General features: G+C 41.0%; 1 protein-coding gene across 1 annotated transcript in view; it reads left to right on the top strand.

Moving 5' to 3' along the window:
- The window catches only part of gsna (gelsolin a), a 46,763-nt gene that overhangs the window by 23,582 nt on the left and 3,868 nt on the right, over positions 1–19,313 (top strand). Inside the window, exons 10-12 of the mRNA XM_060935444.1 lie at positions 1,806–1,896; positions 11,265–11,435; positions 13,198–13,372. Coding sequence (XP_060791427.1) covers positions 1,806–1,896; positions 11,265–11,435; positions 13,198–13,372 — 437 coding nt within the window. The remainder of the gene's footprint in view (positions 1–1,805; positions 1,897–11,264; positions 11,436–13,197; positions 13,373–19,313) is intronic.

Here is a 19,313-nt window from a genome sequence, read left to right as displayed (position 1 = left end):
ACACCTTAACGTTGACGGTTACCAAGGAGCTGCCTTGGATACTTTGCTTCAATACATAGCAGCACTTTGATACATACTGGATACAAGCTAGCAAAATGAGTTAAAAGCAGGCATCTTTGGAAAGTTTCCTTGGAAAGGGGAAAAGGCCCATTGAGGAGACAGAAGAAGAGCCTATGATGAAGAAAAAGAAAGCTGCATTTTAGCAGACACTTTGTCGAGTCCTACACCAATCCTGCTCTGCCTTACATGTTGTGACCAGCTCTCTAATGAGGCAATGAAGCCTTCAAAACTGCTAGTGTCGTTTATTTTAGCCTTCCTGTCTTGAATAACACTTTTTGTTGCCTGAAGAATAACAAACGAACGTCCAGGCTGATTAAATTAATGGCCTTATACAAGAAATCAAAGCTAACATGAACCTGAGTAAGCTATCGATAGCTGGCTAGACTCCAAACTAACATTCATTATGATAGCTGTGTTGTTATCCGCCGCCCACAAATTAGGCTCCATATCGGTAACTTTACAGCATGATAGTGGGCTCACAGAAAGTGTGACTGATATTCGTAACTCTTGACTTACCTCCTGAAATGTTTTTTCTTGCGATCTTAAATCCGAACTTGCTTAGGTCTTGCTGTCCACTCCGCTTGGCCATGATGCTGCAATCCGCTGCTGTCACTGACGCCGAATGAAATAAAAAATAACGGAACCCCAACTGAATGCCACCTCCTCAAACGCTTGCGCGTGCCCTCTCTCGCGGTAGCTCATTGTATGCTCAGTTTCAGCAAAGCTACGTGGAATGGCATTTCTAATTCCAATGTTAAATAGAAGTAATGTCCACATTTATTGATAAAATTGCTCAAGGGAAGGGAGGGGGGATGCCCGTTTTAGAGGGGGGATGATTTTGACCATTTTTTATTCCGGGGGGATGGCATCCCCCCATCCCCCCTCAACTCGAGTACAGTATGTGTATATATATATATATATATATATATATACACATTCACTGGATATGAGCAATCGCATGCTCTGATTGGCTACTCTACTACTAGGATATCAGCTTATATACCGTGAGTAGAGAAAAACAAAATGGCGGAGCGTGTTGCTGAACCAACCGAGGATGAAATAAAAACTCTACTCGAAAACAAAACCCCAGAAAATGTTAAGTATTTAAAAGAAACAGAAATAGCTAAGAGAGTATAGTTTTTGTTTGTTTTTTACCCCAATATTTCCTGTTCCACACTCCAGTCCAGTTGGTGGCAGTAGTGCACCTTTAAGTCAGTTTGCCAACCGCCAAAAAAAATCATAAAGAAGAAAACCCCCCAAAATAAAAAAGCAACAAAATATGAAATAAAAGTATTTGATGGTAAAAATATATATATTTTTTATTTTTCAAAATTATTATTATCGCATTTTTCACGTATTGCTCCTGTCATTTCGCCAGTTTATTTACATCCTATGCAGAAATGATTTTGTCGGACATTTTGGATATACAGTTTTTATTCATCGAATTTGCAAAAAGTAAAAATAAAAATGTTCCGTTTCTAAAAATCCCGTGAATGTGGATAGAATAAAAGAGTTATTCCACTCAATCTCGTCATACATGGCTTATAGACAACTCAGTACTACGGGCCTCATCGACTATCAGCTCATGTATGACTCGATTTCAGAGAATTATAGAAATAGAGCCAAGCTAGCACTGTCTATCGAGAACTCTGAGGTGCTTGACAATGACCTGTGGCAGCTAGCTTCACCAGGAGACGGAGTATTTTGTTGATCAGTTGTTTACAGACCTCAATCTTTTCCTGCAGGCAAGGTCTGGACTCCTCACAGGATGAAATTGGAGCATCTGCCATCTTGGCCACGCAGCTGGATGATGAGCTCGGAGGAGGACCTGTGCAGGTAAGTAATGAACCTCAACCTCATTTGTTATTTATCAGTCACTTAGTTTGGTTTATACTGTTTTACAGGACTATGGGATGTATATAGTGGACTGTAGTATTGTGGATTGTCACTGTGGTCCAAGTTTTGGAACTGAATCTTCACCAAGCAAGCAGCATAAATTATACACAATATATTGAATATATTGTTCGTCTGAGATTTTATGTTTGCTCAGCTTCATCTTCATCTTTACTTGTCCTTCTTTCATTTGCTGCGTCTATGTTTCTAGGTGGCTGGTGCTCCTGTCACTACTCAGGTAGCCTCGTTTAAAACCAGCATGTCTCTCTTTAAAAAAAAAAAAAAAGATCACTACAGACACTAAATGTCCTCTAGCCTTTGTTTAGATAAAGACTTTCCTCAGGATGTTGCACAATTTTCGAGAATGTCTACCTTCTCGAAGATCTTTCATCTGAAAGATCTAAAAAGTAAAGCTGTTTTTCATAGATGTATAAGATACTGTATTAAACAGGACAGATGCTGAAAAAAAAAAAGCTATTTAATATTGACCTTTTCACAGAGGTGCCAACATTTACGGATTAGGCAAAGCATTTTGTGTGTGACCTCTTGCACAAGGAATACAGGACACACCCTAAAACAATGCTTTTCTCTTGTGTTTTTTTTTTAGCAGCTCAAGCAGTACTCAGATGAAACACAAATAAAAAAAATTCACTCTGTGGAAAATACAAATCACTGAAGGTGAAAGGGCGTGAGGTGTATGTAAAAGGCGTATTTGTTTACCTGGATCTTCTTTGACCTGTGAATTTGCAAACCTCTGTCTTAAGAGCCAGTAGAAAGCAAGAGCATTATACTGTGGGCTTTTTGGTTTGTAAAAAAAATAAAAAATTAAAAAAGAGAAACTTTAATTATTAAGAAGCAATCAAACCAGACTTTTGCTTTGATTTTTTTTTTTTTAAGTTGATTGATGCACGTTTGAGAAAAGCAAAACAACACAAAAAAACTATTCCTCTGACGTTTTCGGGGTAGTACACCCTTGGATGTGTCTGATCATGATTTGATTCTCATAAAATTTGAAAATCAACTGAAACATAATGAGCTGAACTAGAGCTCCAAAGTAGGCTAAAGTGACCGCTTTCTGTGGCCTCTTTCTTAGTCACCAGAGATCACCGGGGTGTGGAGATGGTGTTTGAAAGCTAATGAAGGGCTCTTTTTAATAGTTATACTGTAGTCATGTACCTAATATAATTTATATTACTCTATCCACATTCACTGGATATGAGCAATCATGTGCTCTGATTGGCTACTCTACTACTAGGATATCAGCTTATATACCGTGAGTAGAGAAAAATAAAATGGCGGAGCGTGTCTGAGGACGAAATAAAAACTCTACTTGAAAACAATACCCCAAAAATATAAAAAAGAAAGCAACAAATTGTGGAATAAAAGTATTTGATGGTAAGAATGTCCCTTTTGGCGGTACAGTGGTGTAGTGGTTAGCACTGTTGTCTCACAGCAAGAAGGTTCTGGGTTCGAGCCCAGTGGCCGACGGGGGCCTTTCTGTGCGGAGTTTGCATGTTCTTCCCGTGTCCGCGTGGGTTTCTTCCGGGTGCTCTGGTTTCCCCCACAGTCCAAAGACATGCAGGTTAGGTTAACTGGTGACTCTAAATTGACCGTAGGTGTGAATGTGAGTGTGAATGGTTGTCTGTGTCTATGCGTCAGCCCTGTGATGACCTGGCGACTTGTCCAGGGTGTACCCCGCCTTTCGCCTGTAGTCAGCTGGGATAGGCTCCAGCTTGCCTGCGACCCTGTAGAACAGGATAAAGCGGCTAGAGATAATGGATGGATGGATGTTTCTCAAAATCCAGTGAATGTGGATAAAATAAAACAGTTATTCCAAGCACTCTCATCGTACATGGCTTATAGACGACTCGGTGCTACGCGCCTCATCGGCTATCAGTTCATGTACAAATTGATTTTGTGGAGTAACTGTTAAATGTGTATTTGTTGTTGCAATCCAGAGCTATAAGTCACTTCACAAGTGTAGATGACTCCCGTCTTGGTCACATGATCAGCGTGCTCTGTATATATTTTAACTCTATTGGATGCACAGATTGGGAGAAAAAGGGACAGAAATTGATTTATTAAAATTTGGACATGGACTTGTATTTATTTTGAAAAAATTGTATAAAGTAAGTTAATACTGTCAGCGGATTGGTTTTAAACCCAAACACTGCTGCAGTTAAGTATTCATCCATCCATCCATTATCTGTAGCTGCTTACCCTGTTCTACAGGGTCGCAGGCAAGCTGGAGCCTATCCCAGCTGACTACGGGCGAAAGGCGGGGTACACCCTGGACAAGTCGCCAGGTCATCACAGGGCTGACACATAGACACAGACAACCATTCACACTCACATTCACACCTACGGTCAATTTAGAGTCACCAGTTAACCTAACCTGCATGTCTTTGGACTGTGGGGGAAACCGGAGCACCCGGAGGAAACCCACGCGGACACGGGGAGAACATGCAAACTCTGCACAGAAAGGCCCTCGCCGGCCACAGGGCTCGAACCTGGACCTTCTTGCTGTGAGGCGACAGTGCTAATCACTACACCACCGTGCCGCCCGCAGTTAAGTATCAGTTTAGCCAATACATGTTTTATCATTTATTAACACGGTGCCGTTTTGTCTGGGTAAAGTTTTCCCCTCTTCCTGCTCGAATTTTCTTGTTAGCAATGTTGGCACCTCTGATTTTCATATCTTTCACATCTCATTTCAGCGTCAGTTGTCGCTTTGCTTGTCTATGTATGTTTCCATGCACCGTGTGTGTACACGTGATTGGTTATGTTTGTGTCACACCACATCCTGATGGTTTCTTATTCACTGTACAACAAACCCACATTAGTGAATGCATTGTTTGTTCTGCGAACTTGTGCCTTTCTTGCATGTCAGATACTAAAAAAACAAAACACAATCCTGTCAAGAATGAGCAGGAATGTACTGTCAAATGCAGGATCCTGGGTAAAGCTACATTTCAGAATACTTGTTTAAATATCAAACCTCAGGAGGCACATTTAGGGAACTTAATTCATGTCCAAATATGGCTGGAATCAGGCTGAACAGTAAACAACTGTGTATAATTCAAGCAAAGTAGAGTGGAAGGGGGACAGTTAGGCCCAGTTTTCAGGGGAGAGGAAGCAAAAGAGCTCTTTTTGTCTGAAACCTAATGAAGCAATGTTTTTTCCAGCCGTTGGACAACTCACAGTCAGTCAGCCAGCCAGCCAAGCAGAAAAAAGCTGCTGGGAATGTTAACACTAAAAGGACACTCAATATATGATTGGCTCACAGATGCCACCTGGTGGGAAGTAGTCAAAAAAAAAAAAAAAAGAGGGAGATGGACATGGTTGAGGTCTGATATCTCAGAACTGGAGTGGATGATAATCCATCCATCCATTATCCGTAACCACTTATCCTGTGCAGGGTCGCGGGCAAGCTGGAGCCTATCCCAGCTGACTATGGGCGAGAGGCGGGGTACACCCTGGACAAGTCGCCAGGTTATCACAGGGCTGACACATAGACACAGACAACCATTCACACTCACATTCACACCTACGCTCAATTTAGAGCCACCAATTAGCCTAACCTGCATGTCTTTGGACTGTGGGGGAAACCGGAGCACCCGGAGGAAACCCACACAGACACGGGGAGAACATGCAAACTCCACACAGAAAGGCCTTCATCGGCCGCTGGGCTCGAACCCAGAACCTTCTTGCTGTGAGGCAACAGTGCTAACCACTACACCACCGTGCCGCCCTGTATGATAATCAAGGTAGATAAATTCCAGTTTAAATATTGAGTGACATTATGAATGCTCTCATGCAAGAAGTATGTATACTAGCTAACCACATTGTGTAATTCTATACTAAAACAAGAACAAAACCACAACCCTGTTACTCATTTAATAGGCCTATCAGGTGAAAATTCTAATTCAATCCAAATTGCTTGAAACTGCTCTCATTGAATTCAGAACATATTTTAATTCTGTCAAAAGTACGTTTATCCGTTCTTGAGATATTATAAATCAAAGATTGAAGAAACGGCTTAATTTTTAGAAAACGGCCGTAATATTCTGTATGAGGATCACATGATCCAAAATGGGCCTCATTAACCAATGAGATCAAATGTTTTTTTCTTCATAACTTTATTTTTCAAGATATTTACATGGAAGTTGGCAGCACATAGATGGTTGTATACTGAATACAAAGTTCATCTCATCTCATTATCTCTAGCCGCTTTATCCTTCTACAGGGTCGCAGGCAAGCTGGAGCCTATCCCAGCTGACTACGGGCGAAAGGCGGGGTACACCCTGGACAAGTCGCCAGGTCATCACAGGGCTGACACATAGACACAGACAACCATTCACACTCCCATTCACACCTACGGTCAATTTAGAGTCACCAGTTAACCTAACCTGCATGTCTTTGGACTGTGGGGGAAACCGGAGCACCCGGAGGAAACCCACGCGGACACGGGGAGAACATGCAAACTCCGCACAGAAAGGCCCTCGCCGGCCCCGGGGCTCGAACCCAGGACCTTCTTGCTGTGAGGCGACAGCGCTAACCACTACACCACCGTGCCGCCATACAAAGTTCAAAAAATTTATAAAAACTAATTATGCAAATTAGTGTTTAATTAGTATTGATTATGCTCATTGGGTAAAAACATTAAATCGGTACACTCTCTTCTTCAAAGTTTCACCAAATGGTTTTATTTGTGCAATATAAAGCTGATCTTAATTCTGATTTCTACATCACAAAGAGAAATCAATGTTCATGATAAAATATGCATAAATAAGCATTGAATGTAATTCACAATCGACCATTCTCGATCAAAATAAAAAGTAATAAAAGATTATTTCTAATCCCCTCTTTATGCTCTGTATTTCTCAAAAAGTCAGGCCTACTAGTGTTTATATTAAAGAATATAAATGATAATATTCACAGCTTTCAAGGCGAACCTCGAAAAAATTGTCCGATCCACATCCAGTAAACAACTCACATTAACTGAACTGAAATTGACGCTCGCGTTTCTGACATCCGGTTTTTTAAAATCTCATTTCGACCACTAAGATCTCAGTATTTTTCATCAAAATAACCACAGTTATATTCTAAAATAGTTATTTATTTACATGAATCAGTTTGATTTGAAAAAAATAAGTAGGTAAAGCTATGAAAACTCACTTCAAAGTCTCCCGTGAATCATAACACCAAAACTAGCAGACGGAAAATTTTGCCGAATACGTCATCAGAAACAGTGAGAGAACATTCCTATACAAGTGATCTGATTGATATTCACGGGTAATCCAGTCAGAAACCAATCAGGAGAGAGAGAGAGAGAGAGAGAGAGAGAGAGACCGACCGCTTCCCCGCGACTCAAAAAGAAAGGCACTGGCAGTTTCCTGACGTCACGCGAGCAGAGTTTTTACTCTGTTGTACCGACTTCAACCTGCTGTTACTCCCAAAGTACTGAATAGAGCATAACAAGAGAAATTTCATTGGAAAGCAGAAATTATAAGCTTTTTAATGATAGTATTCACGATAGAAAATATTCAAGAGTTAAGCAATGACAGATTTGGAAACTTAGATGAGCGTCTGCATGGACAATTTTCACAGCACGACCAGCGAGCATCTGATACGCCTACATTTAAGAGCAAAATGCAGCATTTTGATTTCAGCAAAGAAATCTTAATAAAACAAGATGCTATTATCTGGTTAAATGCATGTTTTCTTAGAGTCAGTGTTGAAAATTATTATTATTGTACAACCCCGATTCCAAAAACGTTGGGACAAAGTACAAATTGTAAATAAAAACGGAATGCAATGATGTGGAAGTTTCAAAATTCCATATTTTATTCAGAATAGAACATAGATGGCATATCAAATGTTTAAACTGAGAAAATGCATCATTTAAAGAGAAAAATTAGGTGATTTTAAATTTCATGACAACACATCTCAAAAAAGTTGGGACAAGGCCATGTTTACCACTGTGAGACATCCCCTTTTCTCTTTACAACAGTCTGTAAACGTCTGGGGACTAAGGAGACAAGTTGCTCAAGTTTAGGGATAGGAATGTTAACCCATTCTTGTCTAATGTAGGATTCTAGTTGCTCAACTGTCTCAGGTTTTTTTTGTCGTGTCTTCCGTTTTATGATGCGGCAAATGTTTTCTATGGGTGAAAGATCTGGACTACAGGCTGGCCAGTTCAGTACCCGGACCCTTCTTCTACGCAGCCATGATGCTGTAATTGATGTAGTATGTGGTTTGGCATTGTCATGTTGGAAAATGCAAGGTCTTCTCTGAAAGAGACGGCATCTGGATGGGAGCATATGTTGCTCTAGAACCTGGATATACCTTTCAGCATTGATGGTGTCTTTCCAGATGTGTAAGCTGCCCATGCCACACGCACTAATGCAACCCCATACCATCAGAGATGTAGGCTTCTGAACTGAGCGCTGATAACAACTTGGGTTGTCCTTCTCCTCTTTAGTCCGAATGACACGGCGTCCCTGATTTCCATAAAGAACTTCAAATTTTGATTCGTCTGACCACAGAACAGTTTTCCACTTTGCCACAGTCCATTTTAAATGAGCCTTGGCCCAGAGAAGACATCTGCGCTTCTGGATCATGTTTAGATACGGCTTCTTCTTTGAACTATAGAGTTTTAGCTGGCAACGGCGGATGGCACGGTGAATTGTGTTCACAGATAATGTTCTCTGGAAATATTCCTGAGCCCATTTTGTGATTTCCAATACAGAAGCATGCCTGTATGTGATGCAGTGCCGTCTAAGGGCCCGAAGATCACGGGCACCCAGTATGGTTTTCCGGCCTTGACCCTTACGCACAGAGATTCTTCCAGATTCTCTGAATCTTTTGATGATATTATGCACTATAGATGATATGTTCAAACTCTTTGCAGTTTAACACTGTCGAACTCCTTTCTGATATTGCTCCACTATTTGTCGGCGCAGAATTAGGGGGATTGGTGATCCTCTTCCCATCTTTACTTCTGAGAGCCGCTGCCACTCCAAGATGCTCTTTTTATACCCAGTCATGTTAATGACCTATTGCCAATTGACCTAATGAGTTGCAATTTGGTCCTCCAGCTGTTCCTTTTTTGTCCCTTTAACTTTTCCAGCCTCTTATTGCCCCTGTCCCAACTTTTTTGAGATGTGTTGCTGTCATGAAATTTCAAATGAGCCAATATTTGGCATGAAATTTCAAAATGTCTCACTTTTGACATTTGATATGTTGTCTATGTTCTATTGTGAATACAATATCAGTTTTTGATATTTGTAAGTTATTGCATTCCGTTTTTATTTACAATTTGTACTTTGTCCCAACTTTCTTGGAATCGGGGTTGTATTTAAAAAGTTTAAGAGAGCACAGGCTAAATGGTGTCCTAGTAATAGAATTACCCTTACGCAATTGTTTTAGCATAATTACATTTTATCACTCATCAAATGTGACAAACTGTGAATTAAACTGTGATTTTGAAAGGTTAGCTCCTCTTCGATGGCTGATTATGATTACTGTATTATATAGCTTCATGTTGTGCCATATTTGCTAACACTGTGCTAAACACAGTATACATTTGCGTCTTTTCTAGGAGTAGTTTTTCTATTTAAAAAACAATTCGGAGAAAAAAAAACTGATTTGGAGAGGATCTACAGTTAATAATATCACCAAATAGGCTTGAACTTAATACAATTATGTGGTATTCTGAAAAATTTTACCTCAGAACCTGCATGGTTTATTTGCTAGTTAGTTTGCTAACTAGCAGAGATCATTGATGAGAGAAAAAAAAAATTGATGGTTATCATGACAGGTTTGTTTACTGTTCAATAAATTGCCAAGAATGTGACAAATCAAGATTTAGACTCAACACTGAAATCATAAATGAAATCATTCTTGTGACAAATGCAAGCTAGTTTGCTAGACGGTTACTAGCCGGGTAGCTGTTCGGGACGGCAGGAGGACTTTTAGCATAACAAGGCTAATTCCTAGATCCTGCTCTGGACTATACACCTTTAGATAAGTGTATAGATATTCCTAGGCTATTTTAAGAGTTTATTCTACACTATATTATTTTTAAAGGTTTCAAAGTGCAAAATTAAAGCTAGCCGGCCTTTCGATTTCATAAAATCGGTGAAATTTAGTTCCCTCTGAAATGTGGTCATTGTGATACATGTTTATTTCTGCAATATCTCACAAAACATCAGGCCATTCTGTGGCTGGGAAGTTATTTAATTTGAAGGGATTCCCGAGCAAATAGTGTGCATGAAATCACTCACTTTGCGCAGTCAAGCAGACAGAGGAAGTACGTGTGCGCATGCGCAGGGTCCACAGTGTTGCATTACTGCCATCTACAGGTTAACCTTTGAGCGTGCACTGACAGTTCCATCATTCTGTCGCTAAACGAACAGCTGATCACACCGAGGTGCTCGCTGAGCGCCGATATTTATTAGTTTGGTCCTGCGTTTCCTTTCCTTCGTATATAACAATGTCTTTTCTTCTCACTTTCTTTCTGTTACTGTAGTCGGGCTTTCACGTTTTATTCACACACTCACGTCCTCCATTTTTCTCTCCTGTTTCAAATTTGTATCCCACAATGCCTTGCGTGAACGGGGAAAGCCCACCACCATGTGATGCATGACGTAGCATCTTGAAGTGAGTCGTGGTGAAGCAGGAAAAAATAGCGGAGAATTTAGGGCCACGTGGAGATCTCATCTCATCATCTCTAGCCGCTTTATCCTGTTCTACAGGGTCGCAGGCAAGCTGGAGCCTATCCCAGCTGACTACGGGCGAAAGGCGGGGTACACCCTGGACAAGTCACCAGGTCATCACAGGGCTGACACATAGACACAGACAACCATTCACACTCACATTCACACCTACGGTCAATTTAGAGTCACCAGTTAACCTAACCTGCATGTCTTTGGACTGTGGGGGAAACCGGAGCACCCGGAGGAAACCCACGCGGACACGGGGAGAACATGCAAACTCCACACAGAAAGGCCCTCGCCGGCCAAGGGGCTCGAACCCGGACCTTCTTGCTGTGAGGCGACAGCGCTAACCACTACACCACCATGCCACCCGCCACGTGGAGATAAATTCATTAATTGTTCTATTTTTAAAAAAAACTAATAAAATTGGAAGTCTGTCATTCAAATTCAGTAGCTTTTGGTCCACTAAACAAAAATAACTGGGTGTCAGGGAAAATTATTTTTATGACCTACACTTGAAAAATCTGAAAGGCAGTCTAGCTTTAACTCCAGTAGATCTGAGTAAGATTGAACTGTGTTTGTGTTTCTCAGGTGCGTGTGGTTCAGGGTAAGGAGCCAGCACACCTTATGAGTCTGTTTGGTGGAAAGCCCATGGTGGTGTATCAGGGAGGCACATCCAGGGAAGGAGGTCAGACCGAACCGGCACAAACTCGCCTGTTCCAAGTGCGCTCTAACTCAGCAGGATGCACCCGGGCTGTGGAGGTCAGTATGGAACGCAAATATCTTCCAAAGAGCACGACATGAATTACAAAATTCCTTAATGCTGTCCAATTCATGTGTGTTTTTATAGATTTCTGTTGCTTATTTGAGTTGAAGAAATTCACAGCGAATCCATGTTTAAAGGTTCTGACTGCAAAGTTGAATTCTGGGCAAAAATATTCTGTTTCTATAACTGTTGGAGTTTCGAGATGTTTCACTGCTGCACACACACTCGGTGTATCCTGTGTGTAAATGTTTTGCCAAGATAAAAAGCATCCCACATTTTACAGTTCTGGAGATTGCCGAAGTATGTGAGTAACAATATCACGTGACCACTGTGGGGCGTGTCTGACCTACTTTTAACCAAAACAAGTTGGCATGGGCGAACACGGCGGACTCGGCTCTCCCGCCAGCGGAAAGGAAAAGGAAAGCCTGATTAGTGAGCACAGCTCCAAGATAGAGCAAGGTTCAATAGATGACGTTATTTTTCTGGACAGATAACTAAATCATTCTGGCTCGCGCTTATCTATCTTATGCACCTAATGTTTTGAGCTTACAGAGAAAGAAACGATAACACAAAAGCAGGAACAGAGAAAAGATCTATTTATTCGTCTTTTGTTTCACGGATCTATTTGCGAACGTCAACCGCAGATTACATCCCTGCGACTCAATACTCTCCATGTTTCCTGCACATCGCCATCTTAGTGTGACGCATTTCCAGTTATGCTAATTAGCTAAACCTCCTCATGTTTGGCTGTTTCCTGTTTCCGTAGCGCCATCCTGTTCACCTCAAGAGGCAGGAAAACAATCCCAAAATGACCAAAAGCGACCCTCAGGACATCAAAACGATCACATCTTGTTCGTCCACATGATATTGTTCTTGCGAGACGTAGGAAAATACCATGCACCCAAAAAAAAAAAAAAAAATTGAAAAATTTCAGGGAACTTTGCAGTCCAGCACATTTAACTAAGATTAACGCTTAGTGTTCGTACCGTAATGTACAAGTTCCCTGAAGTTGTAGCTCCTTAATTTAAAAACACTGACAAATTTTACTCCCTTCAGACAGATTTCAGGTTAATATTCTCGGAAGCTGTAATGCATGAGGTAGGAAAGACGGAAGAACGGACCCAAGTGTACGAATGCAAAAGGGAAGAGTGATTAAAATCTAACTCAACTGGTCATATTTTAAACCACCCAGTAAACATACTTTATTGGTTTCCGGTTTCTGCCTGCTCATAGCAGCAATCAAACCCAGGACATTCGCATTCAGAACCTCACGTGCTACCTACCAAAGCACTGGTGGTGCAGTGCACAGAGCACTTAGTGAAACTGAAGACAATAAACGAGGGAAAACGGCAAACAAAGAACCTTCTCTTCTCAAAGAGGCTGAAGGGAAACTCAAAAGTGGAAAGGTTGGGGTGGGGTTTTTTTGGATTTGGTTTTTCTTCTCTTTCTCAAGAGAAGGAACTTGAAAACTCAAGAGGGTGGCTAGGTTGATGAAGCGAGACCAACCTGGCACAGAGGGAAGGTGAGAGTACAGCGCTAGTTTTCAAAATTAGCAATGCCAGCATGCACCCAAGACTGAGCACTCAGTGTATGGCAAGCTTCCCTTAAAAAAAGAACCAGAGACAGATGAGACTGATTAGCTGGCAGACTGCTCATGTCTCCCTCTGGTGGCCAAAGTTGACCTAGCAGGCAAGACAGCTCGAGGCCTGGTCGTTTTGCTAAGTGTGAGTTTGTACTTATTGAAATTCCCCTCTCCAGGTTGATGCTGTTTCTTCAAACCTGAACTCCAACGATGTCTTTGTCTTGGTGACCCCATCGGGCTGCTTCATGTGGGTCGGCGTTGGTGCCAGCGACACTGAGAAACAGGGTGCACAGGAGCTGTGTGGCATCCTTGGGGTCACTACGTCTGAGGTCGCAGAGGGTGGAGAGAGCGGTAAGAGTAGAACTTGATATCCTGGTTTCTTGGTAACATAAGCTGCATTTGTTCATAGCTGCTGTAGGTGATAACAGGACCATAACATAACATGTTTTGTGGATGTACCCCAACATTAAAAGGGTAAAAACTTCATCTTCATGGTGCTAAGGCAGGGCTTTTCAAAGTGTGGGGCACGCCTCCCCTGGGGGGTGCCAGAGTTCTTTGGGGGGGGCGCAACGTGAGGAAAAATAAACCAGAATAAGTTACTATTGCGGACATTTAGCGAACTTCAGCTAGCCTTTACCAGAGACAAAATGGATCGATTTTTAGTACCTTAGGTACTACCTAAAGCTACAGTGAGTGAGGAGACAGAGTCTGGGCCAAGCAAAAAAACAGAGCCTCCAGGATGTTGCGATTTGCAACTTCAATGCAAATTCAACCAATCCCCGCGAATTCAGGGCGGTGTTGCAATTATATCCAATCACCGCAACTTTCCCGCAAATTTGACCAATCGTTGGCGTCGTCTTGAGGTGACGTCGACAAACTACCTTCCGCCTTACTTCCGTGTATACGTTTAAGAGAAGCAGCATGCGCGCAGTGTTGCCAGATTGGGCGGTTTTAAGTGCATTTTGGCGGGTTTCGAACATATTTTGGGCTGGAAAACGTCAGCAGTATCTGGCAACACTGCATGTGCGAGTCAGTGTTTATATAGGCTTAAATTCTGTTACTGAAAGTGTGTTATGTTTACAGTGAAGGACTGTGCACTTTACATTATTTTTTTACTTAATACAAGAAATTAATGGATGCCAACATTTTTGCCAAAATGGTATTTTATTTTCCATTGTTTAGGCAGCTTCAGCATCATACTGTGAGATTCTGTTCAAATTGTTTTTTTTTTCTTCTATGAAGCCTGAGCCATTTATTTCATTAGTTTATAATTATTGTTTAATTTAGTCTTCAGGAGAGACTGCCTGCACACAGCACTAGTATTAATAGTTTTTTTTTTCTTACATGAAAGCTGAGGCATTTATATTATATTTTAAGGTAACGTCATGTTGTGCTGTGAGGTTCTATGCACTTTAACTTTTGAACCAACAGGAGCATTTGGATAAGTAAAGCCTATTTTTCTGCATTTTTGTAGTCCTGCTAATCTTTTATATTGGTAAAGTTGTTTATAGGACCATTTCTCAGTGTCTTTGTTTTTTTTAATCAATAGTTTTTCAGTAATAACTTAATATTTAACATATCACTCAATTTTAATCACAAAAAGAGAAAATCGCAACAATTTCTCGCAACTTTCACTTCCTCCCGCAATGTAATCGCAACAAAAACCTAAAACACCGCAACCTTCATCGCAATTTTTTGGAAAACCCCCCGCAACATCAGACATTTTAGCCCGCAACAATCACAAAAAAGGCCCGCGGAATCCTGGGGGGACCGAAAAAAGAAGGAAGTATGACCACGATTATTTAAAGTTTGGATTTTCATGGACTGGATCTGAAGACGAGACGAGACGGGATCTGAAGATGCTCCACTGCCACAGTGTGTTGTCTGCCAAGAGGTGCTAGCTAACGATGCTATGAGATATTTAAAATGTGTAAAACAAGATGTTTTAAAAAGCACAAATGTTTAAAATGTGAAAAAGAAAAAAAAATGTGTACAACCACCATTTTTTAAAAATACGAATGGAACATTAAGTATAGCAACAACAAATTGTAAGGGGGGGGGGGGGGGGGGGCGCTGCTGTTTATTTGCTCTCCGAGGGGGGGCTGACTCTCCCACACTTTGAAAACCCCTGTGCTAAGGTGTTGGTCACACTATAGCTCGCGATGGGTTTAATTTACGAATACTTGGCGATGAAAAATTGATAGCATCGCCACCAATCGTGTGATGGACAGCGAATGTTCTCTGAGCTTCGCGAGTTGTTTTTTGGTGCGTCTCTGCCTCGTGAGTCGTGAAAAATTTCAATGCAATTTGGTGGTGATGTTTTCATCGGAAACTAAGTGGCGAATACTCGCAGACAGGTTTGGGAATACTTCCCAAAGCGTAGGGAACCTTCGTCATGCATCGCCACCAAACCCCTCATTTTCACTGATAACCCATCGCAAAACATCGCGAGCTGTAGTGTGACCGGAGCTTAACAGTAACTTTGCTTTGTGTTACATCGCAACACCGTCTCGATTATTTTCCTATAAAAACTTGGACCCAAGTTTTTTATTCATTACATATAGTGTAGTTAGTACTGCATACATATTTATTTATATTATATGGACACGAGTGTTTTACTAAGAAATACACCACTTGTATTTTTCATACGAGCTCCATTCAGGACACGGAGAACCAAAACCGTGAAATAAATCTCTGTAGGTCACTCGTGACGAAATCGATGAACTATTTTGATAAATTTGGGCACTTGTTGTTTGTGAATGTGTCGATATTATAAAAAGAAAATCACATGTTGGCTTGAAGATATGAAGTTTATCTTCTCGTGTTGAAAAACATTTTTCGTACGAAATACATTGCAGCTCTGAGTGGCGTATTTAAATAATATTGGCTGGCGTTGAGTGGTATATCAGATATATTCCATTCAGCTAGCATGATAACGAACGAGTCGAAAACGAGCATGCTATCAAACCAAATGAATGAAACCTGCTGGAAGGGAATAGAATACATGTTTTTATTGCATCGAAAAAGTGTCCTGTATGTATAAGAATTAAATAATATTGGCTGGCGTTGAGTGGTATATCAGATATATTCCATTAAGCTAGCATGATACTGAACAAGTTGAAGGCAAGTAGCTGAATGGAATATATCCGATATACCATGAAAAAAAGTCACATTATTATAATAATACATACACTCTTCATATCAGCATTCTCAAAGCCCAATGCTAGCTTACCCATGACTCAGTGCTGTTAACGTGGCAGTCAAATTATCTTCCAGCCAGTGTATTGTTAGCAAAGGCCAGTGCTAGCACAGTCAAGCCGATTATTATTATTATTTTCCCTGTGTAATTTACTTAGTTACTTTTAAAATCAACATTGACAGCTACACACAGCAGAGCGACCTGGCAGTCAAAGTTCTCTCACAATCTTCCGTATTTAACAAAGCAAACCTGGCAGCTATGTTTGTTTGCAAATTGTCCCAGTCACTCGCTAGCACGGAAATCTCCGACGTGTGACGTCATGTTATCTTGACAACCATGCAATATCGTCAACCACATTCAACACTCATTCTCTACTGGGTAGAGTGACGTAATACACGTAGGATAAGCGATATGCTAACAAACAATGTTGCATGCTATCAAACCAAATGAATGAAACCCGCTAGAAGGGAATAGAACATGTTTTTCTTCCATCAAAAAAGTGTCCTGTACGTATATGTTATTTACCAGCTGGGAGGAGGTCCGTATCGTGAAATACCGTGACCGAGGTCTTGAAAGTACTGACCAAGGCCAGTATTCAGGGCTGAGGTCACGGTATTTCACCATACGGACCGACCTTAAGCTGGTAAATAATATATTTATTTTTTTCTTTACCAAATTCTAAACAGAAAACGAGAGCGCCCGAAAGGGAAAACCGAGCCGAGTCGCCATTTTGAATCCTCATTCATGGCTGTAATGCAAATTGCTTCCTCCTCGGTATGCAAGTGCACTTCTATGGCAGGAAAGAAACTACATTTTGCCGCCTATGTAGTCCCCTATTTATACAAAATTGAGTCATTCAGGATTCAGCCATGTTTTTGCTCGGCGTTGGCAGCAGTTACAGGTTTTTAGCTTTCTCCTGCATGGAGAAAGCTAATCGCTATCCATGCTGTAAAATTAATGCTATTCTCCTGAGAAATGCGAAAATAAATGTTGACAAAAATTGCTATCATGTTGTTTGTTGTTGTGAACAAGCGAGTCGCCAGAGGTCCATAACCGGGGTCCGTACCGTAGGATACGGACCCGCTCACCAGCCAACCAGACTGCGAAAAAAATAATTTGAGATACTTCACTCCGATGATGTCACTCCCAATGTTTTCCTGCTGACTAGACACAAGTTGTCAAAATGGCAAACCAGTTCAAAATTAAAATTATTTTAATTAACTTGCCTTTTTTTTTTGTGTGTGTGTGTGTGTCCAATATAATATAAAGAACATTACATGGTGGCGCAAAGATATGAAGTTTGTCTTTGCGTGTTGAAAAATATATCACTCATTCGCTCACTCGTGAACATATACAGTTTGGTCCATAAATATTTGGACAGAGACAACATTTTTCTAATTTTGGTTCTGTACATTACCACAATGAATTTTGAACAAAACAATTCAGATGCAGTTGAAGTTCAGACTTTCAGCTTTCATTCAGTGGGTTGAACAAAATGATTGCATAAAAATGTGAGGAACTAAAGCATTTTTTTAAACACAATCCCTTCATTTCAGGGGCTCAAAAGTAATTGGACAAATTAAATAATTGTGAATAAAATGTTCATTTCTAATACTTGGTTGAAAACCCTTTGTTGGCAATGACTGCCTGAAGTCTTGAACTCATGGACATCACCAGACGCTGTGTTTCCTCCTTTTTAATGCTCTGCCAGGCCTTTACTGCAGCGGTTTTCAGTTGCTGTTTGTTTGTGGGCCTTTCTGTCTGAAGTTAATCTTTAACAAGTGAAATGCATGCTCAATTGGGTTGAGATCAGGTGACTGACTTGGCCATTCAAGAATATTCCACTTCTTTGCTTTAATAAACTCCTGGGTTGCTTTGGCTTTATGTTTTGGGTCATTGTCCATCTGTATTATGAAACGCCGACCAATCAGTTTGGCTGCATTTGAGCACACAGTATGTCTCTGAATACTTCAGAATTCATCCGGCTGCTTCTGTCCTGTGTCACATCATCAATAAACACTAGTGACCCAGTGCCACTGGCAGCCATGCATGCCCAAGCCATCACACTGCCTCCGCCGTGTTTTACAGATGACGTGGTATGCTTTGGATCATGAGCTGTACCACGCCTTCGCCATACTTTTTTCTTTCCATCATTCTGGTAGAGGTTGATCTTGGGTTCATCTGTCCAAAAAATGTTCTTCCAGAACTGTGCTGGCTTGTTTAGATGTTTTTTAGCAAAGTCCAATCTAGCCTTTTTATTCTTGAGGCTTATGAGTGGCTTGCACCGTGCAGTGAACCCTCTGTATTTACTTTCATGCAGTCTTCTCTTTATGGTAGATTTGGATATTGATACGCCTACCTCCTGGAGAGTGTTGTTCACTTGGTTGGCTGTTGTGAAGGGGTTTCTCTTCACCATGGAAATTATTCTGTGATCATCCACCACTGTTGTCTTCTGTGGGCATCCAGGTCTTTTTGCATTGATGAGTTCACCAGTGCTTTCTTTCTTTCTTAGGATGTACCAAACTGTAGATTTTGCCACTCCTAATATTGTAGCAATTTCTCAGATGGGTTTTTTCTGTTTTCGCAGCTTAAGGATGGCTTGTTTCACCTGCATGGAGAGCTCCTTTGACCGCATGTTTTCTTCACAGCAAAATCTTCCAAATGCAAGCACCACACCTCAAATCAACTCCAGGCCTTTTATCTGCTTAATTGAGAATGACATAACGAAGGAATCGCCCACACCTGCCCAAGAAATAGCCTCTGAGTCAACTGTCCAATTACTTTTGGTCCCTTTAAAAACAGGGTGGCACATGTTAAGGAGCTGAAACTCCTAAACCCTTCATCCAATTTTAATGTGGATACCCTCAAATGAAAGCTGAAAGTCTGGACTTTATGCCCATGTCCATTATATAACTATAACTTGAATGTGTTTCAGTAAACAGGTAAAAAAACAACTTGTGTCAGTGTCCAAATATATATGGACCTAACTGTACATTCACCACTCGAAGATAAACTTCATATCTTCGCCCAACCGTGTCATATCCTCATACATCTACGTTACATATTACATTGTATATACGTTTATCTAAGATG

Source organism: Neoarius graeffei, chromosome 12 (genome assembly GCF_027579695.1).
Source record: "Neoarius graeffei isolate fNeoGra1 chromosome 12, fNeoGra1.pri, whole genome shotgun sequence".
Taxonomy (NCBI): Eukaryota; Metazoa; Chordata; class Actinopteri; order Siluriformes; family Ariidae; genus Neoarius; species Neoarius graeffei.
This window is presented reverse-complemented; position numbering and strand designations above follow the sequence as displayed.